This window comes from Narcine bancroftii, chromosome 8, assembly GCF_036971445.1.
Source record: "Narcine bancroftii isolate sNarBan1 chromosome 8, sNarBan1.hap1, whole genome shotgun sequence".
NCBI classification, from domain to species: domain Eukaryota; kingdom Metazoa; phylum Chordata; class Chondrichthyes; order Torpediniformes; family Narcinidae; genus Narcine; species Narcine bancroftii.
The window spans coordinates 9906216-9921314 of NC_091476.1; the positions used below are offsets into that span (position 1 = coordinate 9906216).

Sequence of the window (15099 nt, forward strand, 5' to 3'; positions counted from 1 at the left end):
AGCACTCCTAATTCAGAGAAATAATGCATTAAGGGTTGCAATTAACGAAAAAAAAATTCCGATTGTCCCACTTTGATGCAGTAGTTTTGAAGAGTCTTTTTTTTTAATCCTTTCAGGCTTTCACACTGGACTTTAACATGTATATTTTAGTAATGTGTTGAGCAGTAGGAGCAGAAGGGTTACTGGGACAGGTCCCTGCTCAGTATTTGCCCCCTTATCTCCCAAATGACTTGAGGAGGTAAGTGTCACAGCATGGACAGTCTAGAAGCGATCCTTCCCAAAAGGAGTCTGCAAACACATCATTCCCATGCAAGCCAAGTGACCTCTCCACACTCCAAAGCATTATGAGCACCAAACCAATGGTGCTTAAAATGAAACATTAAATTTTATGACTTGTTCATGACAATAAATTCTGATTCTGATTGAATGGAGTCAGCTGCCTGATTTCCCTTCATATCATGCTTTCCCAAAGCATGTACATCTATTTATATCCTGCAAAGAAATGAATATCTTGCTGCAACTTCTCTGCATTCCACCTTACTCAAGGAGCTCAGACCCCTGCATCAGATATTTTCCTGTGAGGACCTCCTCATGCAGATGTAACCAAATCACCCTGAGATGTGTGGAGGAATTACTTTTCTTTCACTCATTCATTGAATAGGGCTAGGAGAAAACCTTAGACACTTCCTACCAGGCTCTTCTTTATATGGGGTCTGATGGACTTCCTGGTCCACAGCCCTCTCCATCTTTCAATCAGTCTCATTGACCATGTTTTCATGTCTCTTTGAGTGACTGCAGAAGCCTCCTCCTTCTCCCTGACTCTTCTGTGTCAATCATGACATATGTTGGCACTGGCTGGCTATCATTAGGGATGTGGCTTTAAAGGCTAATACTCTCCCCTAATTGCTGCACAGTAGAGAGATGGAAACTGTGCTGCACCCAGACACCAGCTCGTTTAACATTTGCTTCTGGGTGTCACTATCCTATAACATTTACACACTAAATCAGAGCATTTCTGTTCACCTGATTTGCGTTCACTACAATAAGGTGCAATTCAATTTCCAGGCATCTCGTTCTGTGGTATAAAATAACTAGATGTTAAATGAGGAAGTAAGAGTGATTTACCTAAAACCCATGGTAATATCATCCACTCCACAATAGTTGGCGGAGGCCCTTGCATGTGCAGGTCCGTCTTGACAATGTGCTGCGATGCCAGCAGAAGCAGGAAAAGGAATGTCAGATAGGATCCAGTGTGACAAATAAACTTGATGAAAGGGTTCTTAATGAACAGTCCCAGCCTGCTCTTTGGTGCCACCAGGTAGATCACGGATAGTATCGGAAACAGAAGCCCAATGGTAATGCAAGTGAGGAGCTTCACTGTCCAGTGTCGACGGCGCCATCCAGGGAACCCATCATACCATAATGTAGCCAGGAGCTGCTGGCAGTTTGGCTGAGCTACAAACTGTGAATAAAATAAAAATGATGAGAGTCTATTTAATTAACACCACTGAGGGTGAAAGGTCCCAGAGTTCAAAGTAGGTTTCTCTTTTTCTTCTCTTGTATTCTAGAGCAGCCATTCTCAATGGGGCCACAGCACACTTCAGGGGCGCCATGGAGTGAAATCATAAAATATTTGTTATGTTTTTATGTAGTCTCTTGGTGCCTGTCACATTGACCACCGCCAGTGGGCTGATATCGCCTCAAACCGTGCATCTTGACGCCTCACAGTTCGGCGGGCAGCAACCTCCTTGGAAGAAGACCGCAGAGCCCACCTCACTGACAAAAGACAAAGGAGGAAAAACCCAACACCCAACCCCAACCCACCAATTTTCCCCTGCAACCGTGTCTGCCTGTCCCGCATCGGACTTGTCAGCCACAAACGAGCCTGCAGCTGACGTGGACATTTACCCCTCCATAAATCTTCGTCTGCGAAGCCAAGCCAAAGAGGAGAGAAGTACGGAAGAAACCAACTAGTCCTGACTGCTTCACAAATTTGAGCAGTGTCTTAAGGGGGCCATAGCCAAAAGATTGAGAATGGCTGATCTGGAGCATTTGGACTCAAAGGCTAAACAAGAGTGATTGTACCTAATGCACATTGGTTCCTCATGCAGCATAGCTAAGTAATTTAGCCACTGGCTGGTCATTACTTACAAGGTTGCAGCACACTGCAGTTTGCTTTTCCAATGAGCTTCAATATTATTCCTTTAGAATATTTTCCTCCAACAAACTATACCCAGTTCCAATAACTGATCCAAATGTTGTGCTATTAAGATTGATATTACAGAGGAACACATCCTGAATAGTTGAATGCAATAATTAATGCCGACTCCTGGGAGACTTGGAGTTGCATTATATGTGTTCCTAATTCAAGGCTGAATTCATTTGGATGTGCTCTGCTAATAAAGTATAGAGAATTCCATCCTTTTAAACAGGCAGAGAGATTTTATAGCTTCAGGTGCTGGTTTTGTCATCCAAATGCATGTTTTTGGCCTGATGGAGAACAAGCCTTGCCTTAACCTGACAGGTGAAGCTCATCCTCTCCGTAAAAATGCTGGCAAGTCTTTTCTGACTGCTCTACAAGATCATCATGGGTTTTTGAAAATAATTTGATGTCGCACTCTACTTGCGTCTCAACCATTTCTTTTCAAATATAGTTCTAACACAAATTCTCTGCATTTGAAGACTATTCCTTTATTTTCGATGGTTAGCATCCTATTTCTTTTACTCTCTGTCTCTCATCATACCCTGCCATTCTCAACATAATAGACAAGAATATCCAGGTCCTTGAGTCCCAACACAGCCTTTAAGTCTGCACTCTCCGCCCTGATCCTTTCTGCCAAAACAATCACTGCACGCTTCTCTGTATTAAGTGTCATCTGATCATGGCCTTTTAGTCTATTACTTCATACTTCACACAGATACAAGCTTAAAGTCACCTGCATATTTGGAAACTTTACCCTGCATGTTCAGTTCTGAGTGATTAATAGGTATAAGAAAGCAATGGCCCCATCTCTGGTCCCTGGGGAACACAACTTTATACCTCTTCCCATAATGACAACTAGCATTTAACACTACTCCGTTTTCTGTCTTGAACCAATTTCGTGCCCATGCTACAATTTGCTCTTTAATTTCACACACCTCAATCTTGCCAACATATCTTTCGACTGGAATTGCTTCAAATATGTTCTGAAAAATCTCATTAACTGCACTCCCTCCACCAATCTCGCTTCATCTCATTAACTTAGGTTAATCAAACAAGATTTACCTTTAACAATCAAAGGAGTTAAGGGTTATGGGGATAAGGCTGGAAAGGGGTACTGATGGTAGTGATCAGCCATGATCTGTAAAATGGCGGTGCTGGCTCGACGGGCCTACTCCAGCTCCTATTATCTATTGTCAATTGTGGGATGAGTGTTGCTTAAATTCCCTAAAGAGTGGATATATCACCAAGATTACTTATTTGGTTACAGGCCCATTCATGCTTACTTTAATTGCAGGCTCTTCTTAACAACTCAGTTTCTTTCAGTGATTATTTTTTTTCCCCTCAGCCAAGATTAACCTGACTGGTTGCTAGCTCTTTGGCAAGTCTTCATTGCCTCTTTTATCTTTGCCATTTCCACCCTTCTGGCACCTCTCCTGCATCTAGAGGGAATTGAAAAATTCATGTAAGCTCTTCTGAAAACTAGATCTCCTCTTGAATGCAATCCTACCTTCAGTTGGTGATTTGTTTTTACTTTCATCTTTTTCGTATCTTCTCATCAATATTCATCCGATCCAATATTCCAAAACATTTCCGTCTATCAGATTTTGGCAGTATTCTCTTTATTGATAAAAGCAAGTATTTGTTCAGTACTCCAATGTGACGATGGCAGAGTGATAAACTGCCTCAGTTCCAGCATCTTGGGCTCGAGTCTGAATGGCAGTTTCTGAGGGGGGTTTGTACTTTCTCCCTGTGACTGAGATTCATATGGTGGACTTGGGTTTTAAGGAAAGACTGGATAGGCTGGGAGTTTTGATCTTGGGACATAGGAGACTGAGGGGTGATGTTATCGAGGTATATAAAATCAAGAGGGCCAGAGATAAGGTGACTATTCAGACTATTTTTAAAATTTCATTTATACCCTGGTAGAAACCAATTCAGGCCATTTAAACCTGTGCTGCCCAATGATACCCAAATGTGTGGTTTGGAGGGTAGGAGGAAACCCACATAGGTCATGGGGAGAGCATACAAACTCCTTACAGACAGTGCTGGATTCGAACCCAGATCCCTGGCACTGTAAAAGTGTCGCACTGCCCTCTGTAGAGGAGTTCAGAGCTAAAGTCATAAATTTAAGGTAAAAGGGGGAAGAGTTAAGAGGGATCTTAGGGATAGCTTTTTCCACACAGAGGGCAGGAGTGAGCTGACAGAGCAAGTAATAGAGACGGGTACAATTGCAACATTTAAAAGACGTTTAGACAGACTCATGGATAGAAAAGGTTTCGAGGTTTAGATTAAGCACAGGCAACCAGGACCAGCTTAAGGAGATGAGGTGGTTCAGATAGACAAGTTGGACTTAAGGGCCTGTTTCCATACTCCATTACACTATGATTGTGGTGCTTTGGATTCTTCCCACATTTCAATGAGGTGCATGTTGGTAGATTAATTGCCCTTAGTGTTTTGATGGATCCTAAGTTTGGTGGGGGTGGGTGGTAGTATTGATGGAAATGTGGAGAAAATAAAAGAAATGAGCTTCGTGTAAATGGATCCTTGATGGTTGGTGCAAATTCAGTGGGTCCAAGAGCCTGTTTTCACGCTCTGTGACTGTGTGACACCACCTTCCACTATCCACTGCCTTTATCGCATGTCGGTATTCCTCGTGCACATTGGCTGAAGGCTTTTGGATTCTATTTTAGCTACAAATCTCTTCTCATGCTCACTCTTTGCTCGTTTTTCCATTTCACTTCTCTTGGTTTATTATTATTTAGCCTGGTTCCTACATGAATATTTCACCTGACATTGTAATGGAGGATTAAAACCATGTACTCAGATGCTTTTTGCTTATGTGGAACTGACGACACTGGGTCCACACACAGGTCACCTTACTTTCAGAACTAGCAGATGTAATTAAACTCAGCCATGGGGACTTATCTGAAGATACACTTTGAAATGGAATTCCACCGTGAGGCCCAGGGAAAGCAGTTGTCAAATACGACACTCTGAAATTGACGTATTGGTCACAACCTGTCTTGCTCAAGAAGTTTTAATGAGTCCTTGTATCTACGAGATAAACCAGGATATCATAGCATCCTGCTCCATAATAATTAATCTTCTAAATTGTAGAATAGTATGCTCAGCTTTGATTTTGACTGACAAATGTTAGAGGGAGTGGGTGCATGATTAATTGTTTTTGGGGTATAAAAGTCTGTGGTCCTGCTGCTGAAGTTTAGACTCTCTGAGGGGTGGGAACACCCCTTGTCAAGAAGGAAGAACAGCCAGAGTCCGAGCAACGTCCCGGTCGGGGGAGGTGGAGAAGCTGCTACCAGCGCCCTGACAACCTACTACAAGTGTGCAGTTGTTGCCTCGCTTCGGCAGTTGGGACCAGTCCAAGCGTTGATAAGTATAGTTGGGAAGGGCTTGCATATTGTAGTGTGAAATCAGCTTTTGAATTAGTAATAAACATTTGTATAAACTGAACTGCTCTCGGTGTGTGTGTCTATTTTCTTTCGGTAGCTAAAACACTGTGACCAATCTAAAATGAACAAAATGAGAGGTATAAGTTTACCCAAGACAATTGGCGCTGCGAGCAGGGTTGGTCTCAAGATGTTTCGCCGAAAGAAAGAGGTGAGCCCTGAGCAGTTCTTGATTCCTGGATGGACTTCCAAAGACGATGGGTTTGGCATGTTGGCCAATACCCTGTCTTTGTTGGGACCACCCATTAGTTGGGATGAGAAGTTAGACTCATCAAGTGCACCTCTGGGAGAGCGGGTTGCCACTCTCCTTCGAGAAAGTAAATTTCCTGATAAAAAGGGAATGCTGACGAATGGTTTTTGGTTGCTGGCCACAGCATTACGCCACTCCGTTCAGCGTGAAGCAGAATTAATTCAAAGAGAAGTAGAATCTCAGTGCAAAAGAAAGCAATTAGAGGAGGAGCTAGAAGTCCTGCGACAATGCTGTTCCATGATGAGCGAGATTGTTCGTACCAGTCAGGACAGAGCCAAAGAATGGGAAGATAAGCATGTCCAAATGATTTGCCGTAATATTAAACTCCGGCAGCAGCTCTGTGCAGATAAGGAAAGGCATGGAGTAGAACCCGATCCATATCGTATTCATGCCATGATAAGGAATGGTGACGATCCTGATGTAATTGAGGATTGGGATGGGAATATCTGGAATGACAATGGTAATAATGCAGATACTCCTCAGCATGTGTCTAACATACTACCCTCTCCATCTGCTGTTCATGCCCGCCCTATAAGGCAGCAGATTTCCCAAACAGACAGAAGGGGGGATGATGTAAGGGTAGAGATGGAAGGGATAGATACCCCGGTTTCCCATGTGGACCCAGGGGAAAATACCCAAACCCCTGCTTATGCTCTATGGCCTACTCCCTCTGTTGGATGGCCTCCACCTCCTCCCCTAGACTGGGTGGAGGACCCTGTGAGCCAAAGTGGGAACAGGGGTCGGAAGGAGTCAATGATCCGTGATTTCTCTGTAAAAGAGCTGGCTGCCATTGGAGATCGATTTAGGCAAAAAGCAGGGGAACATCATCCCCAGCTGCTGAGTCCTCCTGGCCCAGCTGTGCTTTCTGCTCCCACTGCTGCTTCTATCGAGCTGGCTTCTCCTGCTCCAGTTACTCATGATGTGGTAAAACAATGGGTTAAACAGGCTCTTAAAGATAACAATAGCATGTGGTCCTGGAAGCCCCCGAACCCTTCTGAAGCCTGAAGGTGTGGGCAGGATTCCCGTGTCTACTCCATCGAGACACGGCGCACACACGGGGATCCGCGGCCCTACATACCGTTAACAATCCACTGGGGTGGGGGTAATGATCGCCAATACTTGGCTTTGGTCGACACCGGTGCAGAGCACTCGGTGATTCCTGGTAATCCAGACCTCTGGACTGGACCGGCCTTTCGAATAGAGGGGTTGGGAGGAGCGGTCACCCTGGCAAAGGAAATAAAAGTCTGTGCCATGGTGGGTGATAGCCCTTCCCCTGTCTGGTTACATGCCCTGGTGGCTGCTACTGACGAGTGTATCCTGGGTATTAATATGTTGGCCGGTATGGCCCTTAATACTAGCCAAGGGGGATTTGAATTTGGAATTCGAACTATTACAAAAAAACTAGTAGTGGGTCAGGCTAAGTGGGATCCTGTGATGGTGCCAGCCCCCATGAAACCAGTGTGCATTCCACAATATCATCTCCCTGGGGGGCAGGAAGAGATTACTGCCACCATCGATGCTCTGCAAGAAGAAGGGGTAGTGAGGCCCGCAACGTCGCCCTTTAATAGCCCTGTTTGGCCGGTCCAGAAGCCGGACGGCTCCTGGAGAATGACAGTTGATTATCGTTTTTTGAACAAACATGCCCCACCACTTGCTTCAGCAGTTCCGGACATTGTCACTCTTATTGAAAACATTGCTACTGGGAACTCAGGAACATGGTATGCTGTCATTGATCTCGCTAAGGCCTTCTTCAGTATTCTTATAGCTGAGGACTCACAGGATCAGTTCGCCTTTACCTGGAAGGGGCGCCAGTATACCTTCACCCACCTTCCAGTATCGCCTTCCCTCTCAATTCACCATTATATTGATGATGTGGCCTCCTGGAGCCTCTGGCAGAAACAAGAGGGTCGCCGAGTCCCACTAGGATTCTGGTCACGTACCATGCCTGAGGCTGCCACTCGTTATTCTGTTTTTGAACAACAGTTACTAGCCTGTTACTGGGCCCTGCTAGAGACTGAAAGAATGACAGGCGATGCAGATGTTCAATTGCGACCTGCACTTCCTATAATGAATTGGGTCCTGGCTAATGATGCTAATCTAAAGATCCGGCGGGCTCAGCAGTCTTCTATTGTTAAATGGAAGTGGTATATTCAGAGTCGTGCGACCAGAGGGCCTGAAGGGGTGGGCCGCATACACGAACAGGTGGCTTACCATCCTAGGTCAGGAACTCAGTTATCGGAGGAGGGGGATGGTGGCTCCAGTCAGTATGCTGAGTTGAAGGCAGTCACTTTACCACTAGATCCCCATGATCACCCTCTTCGCCTGTTTACTGATTCCTGGGCTTTGGCTAATGGACTTGTGGTATGGATGCCTGATTTGCAAAAGAACAACTGGATGATACATGACCGCCCAGTATGGGGCAAAGAGTTGTGGCAGCTGTTGTGGGATGCTTCCCACCATCGTGAGATAACCGTTTACCACGTTGATGCCCATACCAATATGGCGACTAACATGGCTCGCACTTCTCCGGGAAAGCAATCTGTGATTGGACAAATGACAACGGTATTTTATGGGTCCACCATATTCCTTATTACCCGCAGGCTGCCGGGTTAGTTGAACAAATGAACGGCTTACTGAAGGAACAAATTCATTTGTTAACATCACTGGGGACCCAGAAGGGATGGTGCCATGTGCTGCAGCAGGCAGTCGACAATTTGAATCATCGCCCTTTAAAAGGAGGTACACCTTTCCACCGACTTCTTCACGCTCCTGAATTACAGCCTATTCCAGAGGAATAACAGTCATTGCCCCCCATCCCCGAACTAGAGAATGTTGGACAAAAGGTATGGGTGGCACCACCAGGTAGTGGCCCTCCTGTAAAAGGGGAAATAGTGACACCTGCCCAGGGTAACACTCGGTGGGTAGCTATTGAGGGACAGGATGATTTAGTCTGTTTAAACACTGAACGCTTATGGTATCGTGAGTGACATGTGTCAGGCTTCTTTGTTCCAGGTTCTCCATTTTACACTCCTGGTGATCTGGCTTAACAGCTGCTTTGATGCCAGCAATTGGATTTGTAATGTCGAGGACGTTCCAAGGGAGTTCCCCGTGGGAAACACGGTCCGATGCATTACACCAAGGAAGTCCTCGGTCACCAGCCTCAAGTGCAGCTTATATAAATATGTTATTGTTCAGCATGTTTCAAAATCTGTTCGTGAGCTCCAGTATCTGGGTATTGTGGCCAACAAGGATAATTTGAGCCTTGGTTGGAATCCTTTCTCATGGCTAACTGCTACATTTGGGGGAGTGGGCCACACTATCCTCCGTTGGTTGCTCGCGTCATTGCTTATCTTTGTAATTGTTGTTTTGATTTCTCTTTTTTCGCTCCCTCTGTACTCAAATACTGGTTAGGCCTCGCAAATGACAGATTGTGACCAAGGGGTGGAATGTAATGGAGGATTAAAACCATGTACTCAGATGCTTTTTGCTTATGTGGAACTGACGACACTGGGTCCACACACAGGTCACCTTACTTTCAGAACTAGCAGATGTAATTAAACTCAGCCATGGGGACTTATCTGAAGATACACTTTGAAATGGAATTCCACCGTGAGGCCCAGGGAAAGCAGTTGTCAAATACGACACTCTGAAATTGACGTATTGGTCACAACCTGTCTTGCTCAAGAAGTTTTAATGAGTCCTTGTATCTACGAGATAAACCAGGATATCATAGCATCCTGCTCCATAATAATTAATCTTCTAAATTGTAGAATAGTATGCTCAGCTTTGATTTTGACTGACAAATGTTAGAGGGAGTGGGTGCATGATTAATTGTTTTTGGGGTATAAAAGTCTGTGGTCCTGCTGCTGAAGTTTAGACTCTCTGAGGGGTGGGAACACCCCTTGTCAAGAAGGAAGAACAGCCAGAGTCCGAGCAACGTCCCGGTCGGGGGAGGTGGAGAAGCTGCTACCAGCGCCCTGACAACCTACTACAAGTGTGCAGTTGTTGCCTCGCTTCGGCAGTTGGGACCAGTCCAAGCGTTGATAAGTATAGTTGGGAAGGGCTTGCATATTGTAGTGTGAAATCAGCTTTTGAATTAGTAATAAACATTTGTATAAACTGAACTGCTCTCGGTGTGTGTGTCTATTTTCTTTCGGTAGCTAAAACACTGTGACCAATCTAAAATGAACAAAATGAGAGGTATAAGTTTACCCAAGACAGACATTCATCATACAAAGTTTCACAACCCTATCTAATTCCACCCTTGGATCACCAGCTTCTGTCTCATCCCCTTCCTCTCACTTCTACATCTTCTATATATTGCCTATCTTCCCTGTACACTTAGCCTTGATGCAAGATTTTGACTCCAAAACATCATCCATTACTTTGACCACAAGTGCTACTCAAGTTCTTCCCACAGTTGCAGTCACTGAATCATATACACAGTCACACACATGCTGAGCCCATAGGGTATGTTTTGCCCTCTTGCACGATTAGGTAGCAGGGATTTACTTGAAATGAGACATTTCATGTCTGACTCCTACCTCTTTCTGATGGTACTTGATAGCCACCTTGAGCTTGGCTAGATCATGGGATTTCTGTGGGTCTAGTTCATCACTCTGGTCATCTCTGTGATTCAAGATAATCTCCAGCTCTCTGGAACTTCGAGCCTGATCCAGTAGGTCCTTGGCAAAGAGCTTGCACTGCTGTGACAACTCTTCGTATTCAGCTTTGAACTCATTCTCAACTTTGCTGAGTTCCTTCAGCTCCCAACCCAACTGAAAGGCTGTGAGGATTGGATCTTCGCTTGACAAGGCTATCAATGAAGGACTGGCAAGAGCACGATAGATATTCAGCCGCGATCTTGAGTGACGGAGACTGTCAACTTCTGAGCTGGAGACGCACTCTACGCAGTTGCACCTCACTTGGTGGGGCCGAGGAATGGAGACTCCCCCATGCACCAACAGTTTTATTATTTCATAATTATTGGTGTGTGCAGCAAGCATTATAGGTGTGATATCTGGAGTGAATTCTGAGAACTGAGCATCCATCAGTAAAGGAGGAACCTGCCAAGAACAAAAAAGTATATTAATCAGAAATTATCTTAAAATATTAAAGCAAAACCCACCCAACTTGAAATGCGACAACCAGGGAGAAATTGATTTGGAGTTTTCAGACAGTTGTTCACAGAGCATGCAGGTCCATCTGTAATGCTAGTTGAGAAATGGTCCTGGTGATTTAGGAAATAGATGTTCCAGGACCACAGTGGCTAGGATTATAGCTGGGGATCTAGAAGACATTGCTTCTAAGGCTCATAAGGCTCACGATACTAATTGAATGATGCAGGCCTCGCACCATCCAGTGGAAATAAAAGGCAATTGACATTTTGAGCCTTAGTCAGTAATCTGGAAAAACAGGTATATACCTGAATAAAAAGATGGGTGGAGGGGGAAGGAGGAGAGGAGGGAGGAAGAGGCACGGGCTAACAGATGAGAGGCAATAGGTGGATACGGGTGGGACAGTAGAAGAAAACGAAACTTAAAATTGATTAAAATAGTCTGATTAAAAATAGTTAAAACATGTCTCCCATTGACAACATTACATTCATCTAGGTGGGGTTAAAACTTTGTTCTCACTTCCATTTGCTAAAAGGATGATGCATTTTACTTTTAGGTTTTATTTTCTATTTCCAAAGGATTTTGCCGGAACCAAAGTTCACAAGATTACCCCACACATGGAGAAATGCAAGGGCTTGAGTCTTCAATGAGAGACTGGAGGAACTCAGGCAGCGTCCATAGAGTCAGTGTTTTGGGTTGTAAGTCGCACAAACTTTCTCCTGAATGCATCCATCTCAAGTTCTAATTTTTAGCATTGGCTTTGATCCAGTAATTCTGTCCTGTTAGATTTCAGAAGAAAAATTTGTTGCAAGAACAAATGTCCTGATGGCTTGTGCATTAAATGCAAGACTTTCACAATCAGGACAGATACTAAATAACACCAAATAATCTTAATGTTTCATATGTTCACAAATGGATTTATCTTGTTCATTGGTTGGAGGCAAGATAGCATCTAATTCTTTTATCCTGTGTGCTTTTCTGATAAACTTGAAAATAAATCTTTTAGTTTTATTTTATTTAATTGGGTTCTATAATTTACAATTTCTTGTTTTCTTTACCTTGCCTGACAACCGTGTTTTAATTAATGTAAATTAGTAAAAATTGGTGGTGGAGTACAAAAACAGGCCAATTGCTTCAAATATAGATCACTGAAGATCTGAAGAAAGGCAATCTAGCTTCTGAAAAGAAAGATGGTCTCTAACCAAACTTATTAAATATAAAAATGGAAATGAACAGGAACAGTGCAATAGATGCAGTAACCGTGTTCTTTCAGTCTGCAATCCAAATATATCAATTACTAAATGTTGAAACACAGTTGATTATGGCTCCAAAGATTGCTTAAAAATGTACATCCTCTCGAGAAAGGGTCCCAATCCAAAACGCTGACTGGTTGCTGACTGACTCCTGTTCCTCTTTGTTTGCCTAACAAAAAAAAATTGTTCTTTTTCAGAGGAATGGATAAAAAAGTAGGAAGGTCAATTAAAAAAAACCAGATTAAGCAGCAGTGCTTTAAAAATGTGGCAGACTATCACTCATTCAATGGCATTTGTGGATATATTCCAAAAGAAAATGAAAAATAAAAAGAAGCTTGGAGTACAGTGTGAAGTTTAGATGCCATTCTGTGGGGAAAAAAAAGTGTTGGAGAATATGCAGGAGGTTTGCAACTTGCAACTTGTTATAACCTCACTGACAAAAGGCAAAGGAGGAAAAACCCAACACCCAACCCCAACCAACCAATTTTCCCCTGCAACCGCTGCAATCGTGTCTGCCTGTCCCGCATCGGATTTGTCAGCCACAAACGAGCCTGCAGCTGACGTGGACTTTTTACCCCCTCCATAAATCTTCGTCCGCGAAGCCAAGCCAAAGATAACTGAGTAGTGAAGATTTCTCAAACAGAACGTCACAGAGGAGATACAATCGTATTTTCTTTTAATTATTCAGGAAAGTGTTAAATGTACATAGCTCCTTCTGTCCACAACAAAAGCAAGTCATAAACAAAACAACTGCAAAGAGAGCTGACAATTTGGGAACTCAGCCACATGATGCAACTTAAGGGAGAGCTGGAGGCTTGAAGCAATCACATGGGTGAAGAGAATTTACTTATGAGCTCCCTCAGGATCGAGAAGGATGTGCTTCTGTTCTACTTCTATGGGTTCTGAGATGTCTGCAAACTCTTCCACTGTGGGCAAGAGATGCTTGGAAGGGATGAATGGTGCAGTAGCTTGGGAGGTGATGAACTGCTTCTACTATTCGTGATATGAGAAGCTGACTTCCTGAGTTGGTATGCTATTACGAGCTCCCGTTTTAGTAAAATGGGATTATCACTGTAGACAGGAGGGACTGAATGGTCACAGGTAACATTTAACATAAGCACAACACAAGTCACAGCCCAGTGATAATACACTGGAAAACTAAGGGAAGGCTTGACACAGTCTGTTCCAGAATTTCATGCATTTGCAAAGACACTGTGATTTTAACTGCTGCAGAGAAAACAGCTTTTTGAAGCATCTCTTGTGGCCAGCCATTTTGGTGGAATTCAGAGCAAAGCAGGCTCTGTGAATGACCTTTTCGGTGGATTGGCCTGTGCAAGGAGGGTCTTTTGGGAAGCAAAGTGCTTCACTTTGAATGTGACTAACAGTGAAGGTCACTTGGAGAGACTGCTTCATTTTAAGTGTGACTAGCACTGAAATTGCTAGGAGGAACCGGTGCCAGGGTCTTGGAAGTTTCACAGGGGCTGCCCAGTTCAAGTCTTGCTTACAGAAGGACCAGGAGTGTTATGACCACAGCTCATGTGGATGGACATTTCTTCAAAGGCAACACAAAGAGAATGTGTGAGCCTGTAGCAGCCACAACTCCAGTCTTCCCATCAGTTCAACATTAACTCTGGGTATCAAACTTCAAAGGTTTATTCTTCAACACTGAATTTGAAAAACTGAACTTTTAAGTAACTTTCTGTAATGGTTTGGGTATATCTCACACACACACACACACACGCACACACACACACGCACATAGCTGGGGATGAATTTAGTATTAAGGATTTTTGAAAAGTTATGACTATAGTTTAAGAGTTAGAAATAAAATTTGTGTTTTAAAATTAAACACTGTCTGTTCATTGCCTATTGCTGCTTGTTATGTGCGGTTCGTAACAATACATGCTCAGAAATGAGTAAGTGTGTTGTGAGCTCAAATCCTGCCATGTCGAGTACTGGTCGAACATGGCACTAGAAAGTAGTTTAATAGTTCAAAGCATTCCCTAACAGCCTAACATCCATCCAGGATTATCCAGAGGTTAAGCAGTAAAATTAAGAATAGGAGCATGAAATGAAATTGGATATTAATAGGGTAAAAAATACTGAGGCAAAGTATTTTTCCTATAGCAGTCGTTGTTGACGCAATAAATTAACAGTCTTTTCCTTCCAAACCAGTGAGGGAAGATCATTTTCTTGATGTACAGATCCAGTGGCCTGCGTGTGGGGAAGTGTAAAGCAGAAGATCACGTGATGAAACCCAAAAGACTGCATACAATCGTAGTTTGTTACAGTCCTTGTGTAACAAAGCATGAGCAATCATCCACCAGGGTCCTTGAATTGTGAATCTCTGATGAGAAAGTTCACATGACAAGTCATACTTGGCAGAATGTTATGCTTTTGAAAAATTTCAGATAATGGAATCAATGTTTATTTTTAGGCATTTATTTTGATTTTTATAAATTTGAGTTTTCAGATTTGAACAGAATAATGGCAGCATTTACACCATTAAATATTTTATATAACTCTCAAAATATAAACATTGAAAATGCATAAATCCAAATAAAAATCTGAATTGCTTTAAGTCATCATATTCATTGAGTGGTTACATTATGAAATGAGAAATACAAACATGGCTTTCTCAGATGGATGGATAACTTTAAAGGATTTATTTGATAATAGATATACTTATCAATTTGCATTATTGACGATGGAAATATTTTTCATTGATCTGTGAGTATGAGGGACATATCAACTTTTCTTGACACCTACTGATAAAGATCAACTCCTGCCAAGTCTTGATAGATACTAT

At 43.2% G+C, this 15099-nt stretch overlaps 1 protein-coding gene across 4 annotated transcripts in view; it reads right to left on the reverse strand.

Moving 5' to 3' along the window:
• Positions 1 to 15099, reverse strand: part of LOC138741654 (short transient receptor potential channel 5-like) — a 49406-nt gene that overhangs the window by 21924 nt on the left and 12383 nt on the right. For all 4 annotated transcript variants that reach the window (XM_069895998.1, XM_069895997.1, XM_069895995.1 and 1 more), the window contains exons 2-3: positions 10465 to 10986; positions 1126 to 1462 (exon numbers count right to left, since the gene is read on the reverse strand). In XM_069895998.1, the coding sequence (XP_069752099.1) occupies positions 1126 to 1462; positions 10465 to 10986 (859 nt within the window). The remainder of the gene's footprint in view (positions 1 to 1125; positions 1463 to 10464; positions 10987 to 15099) is intronic.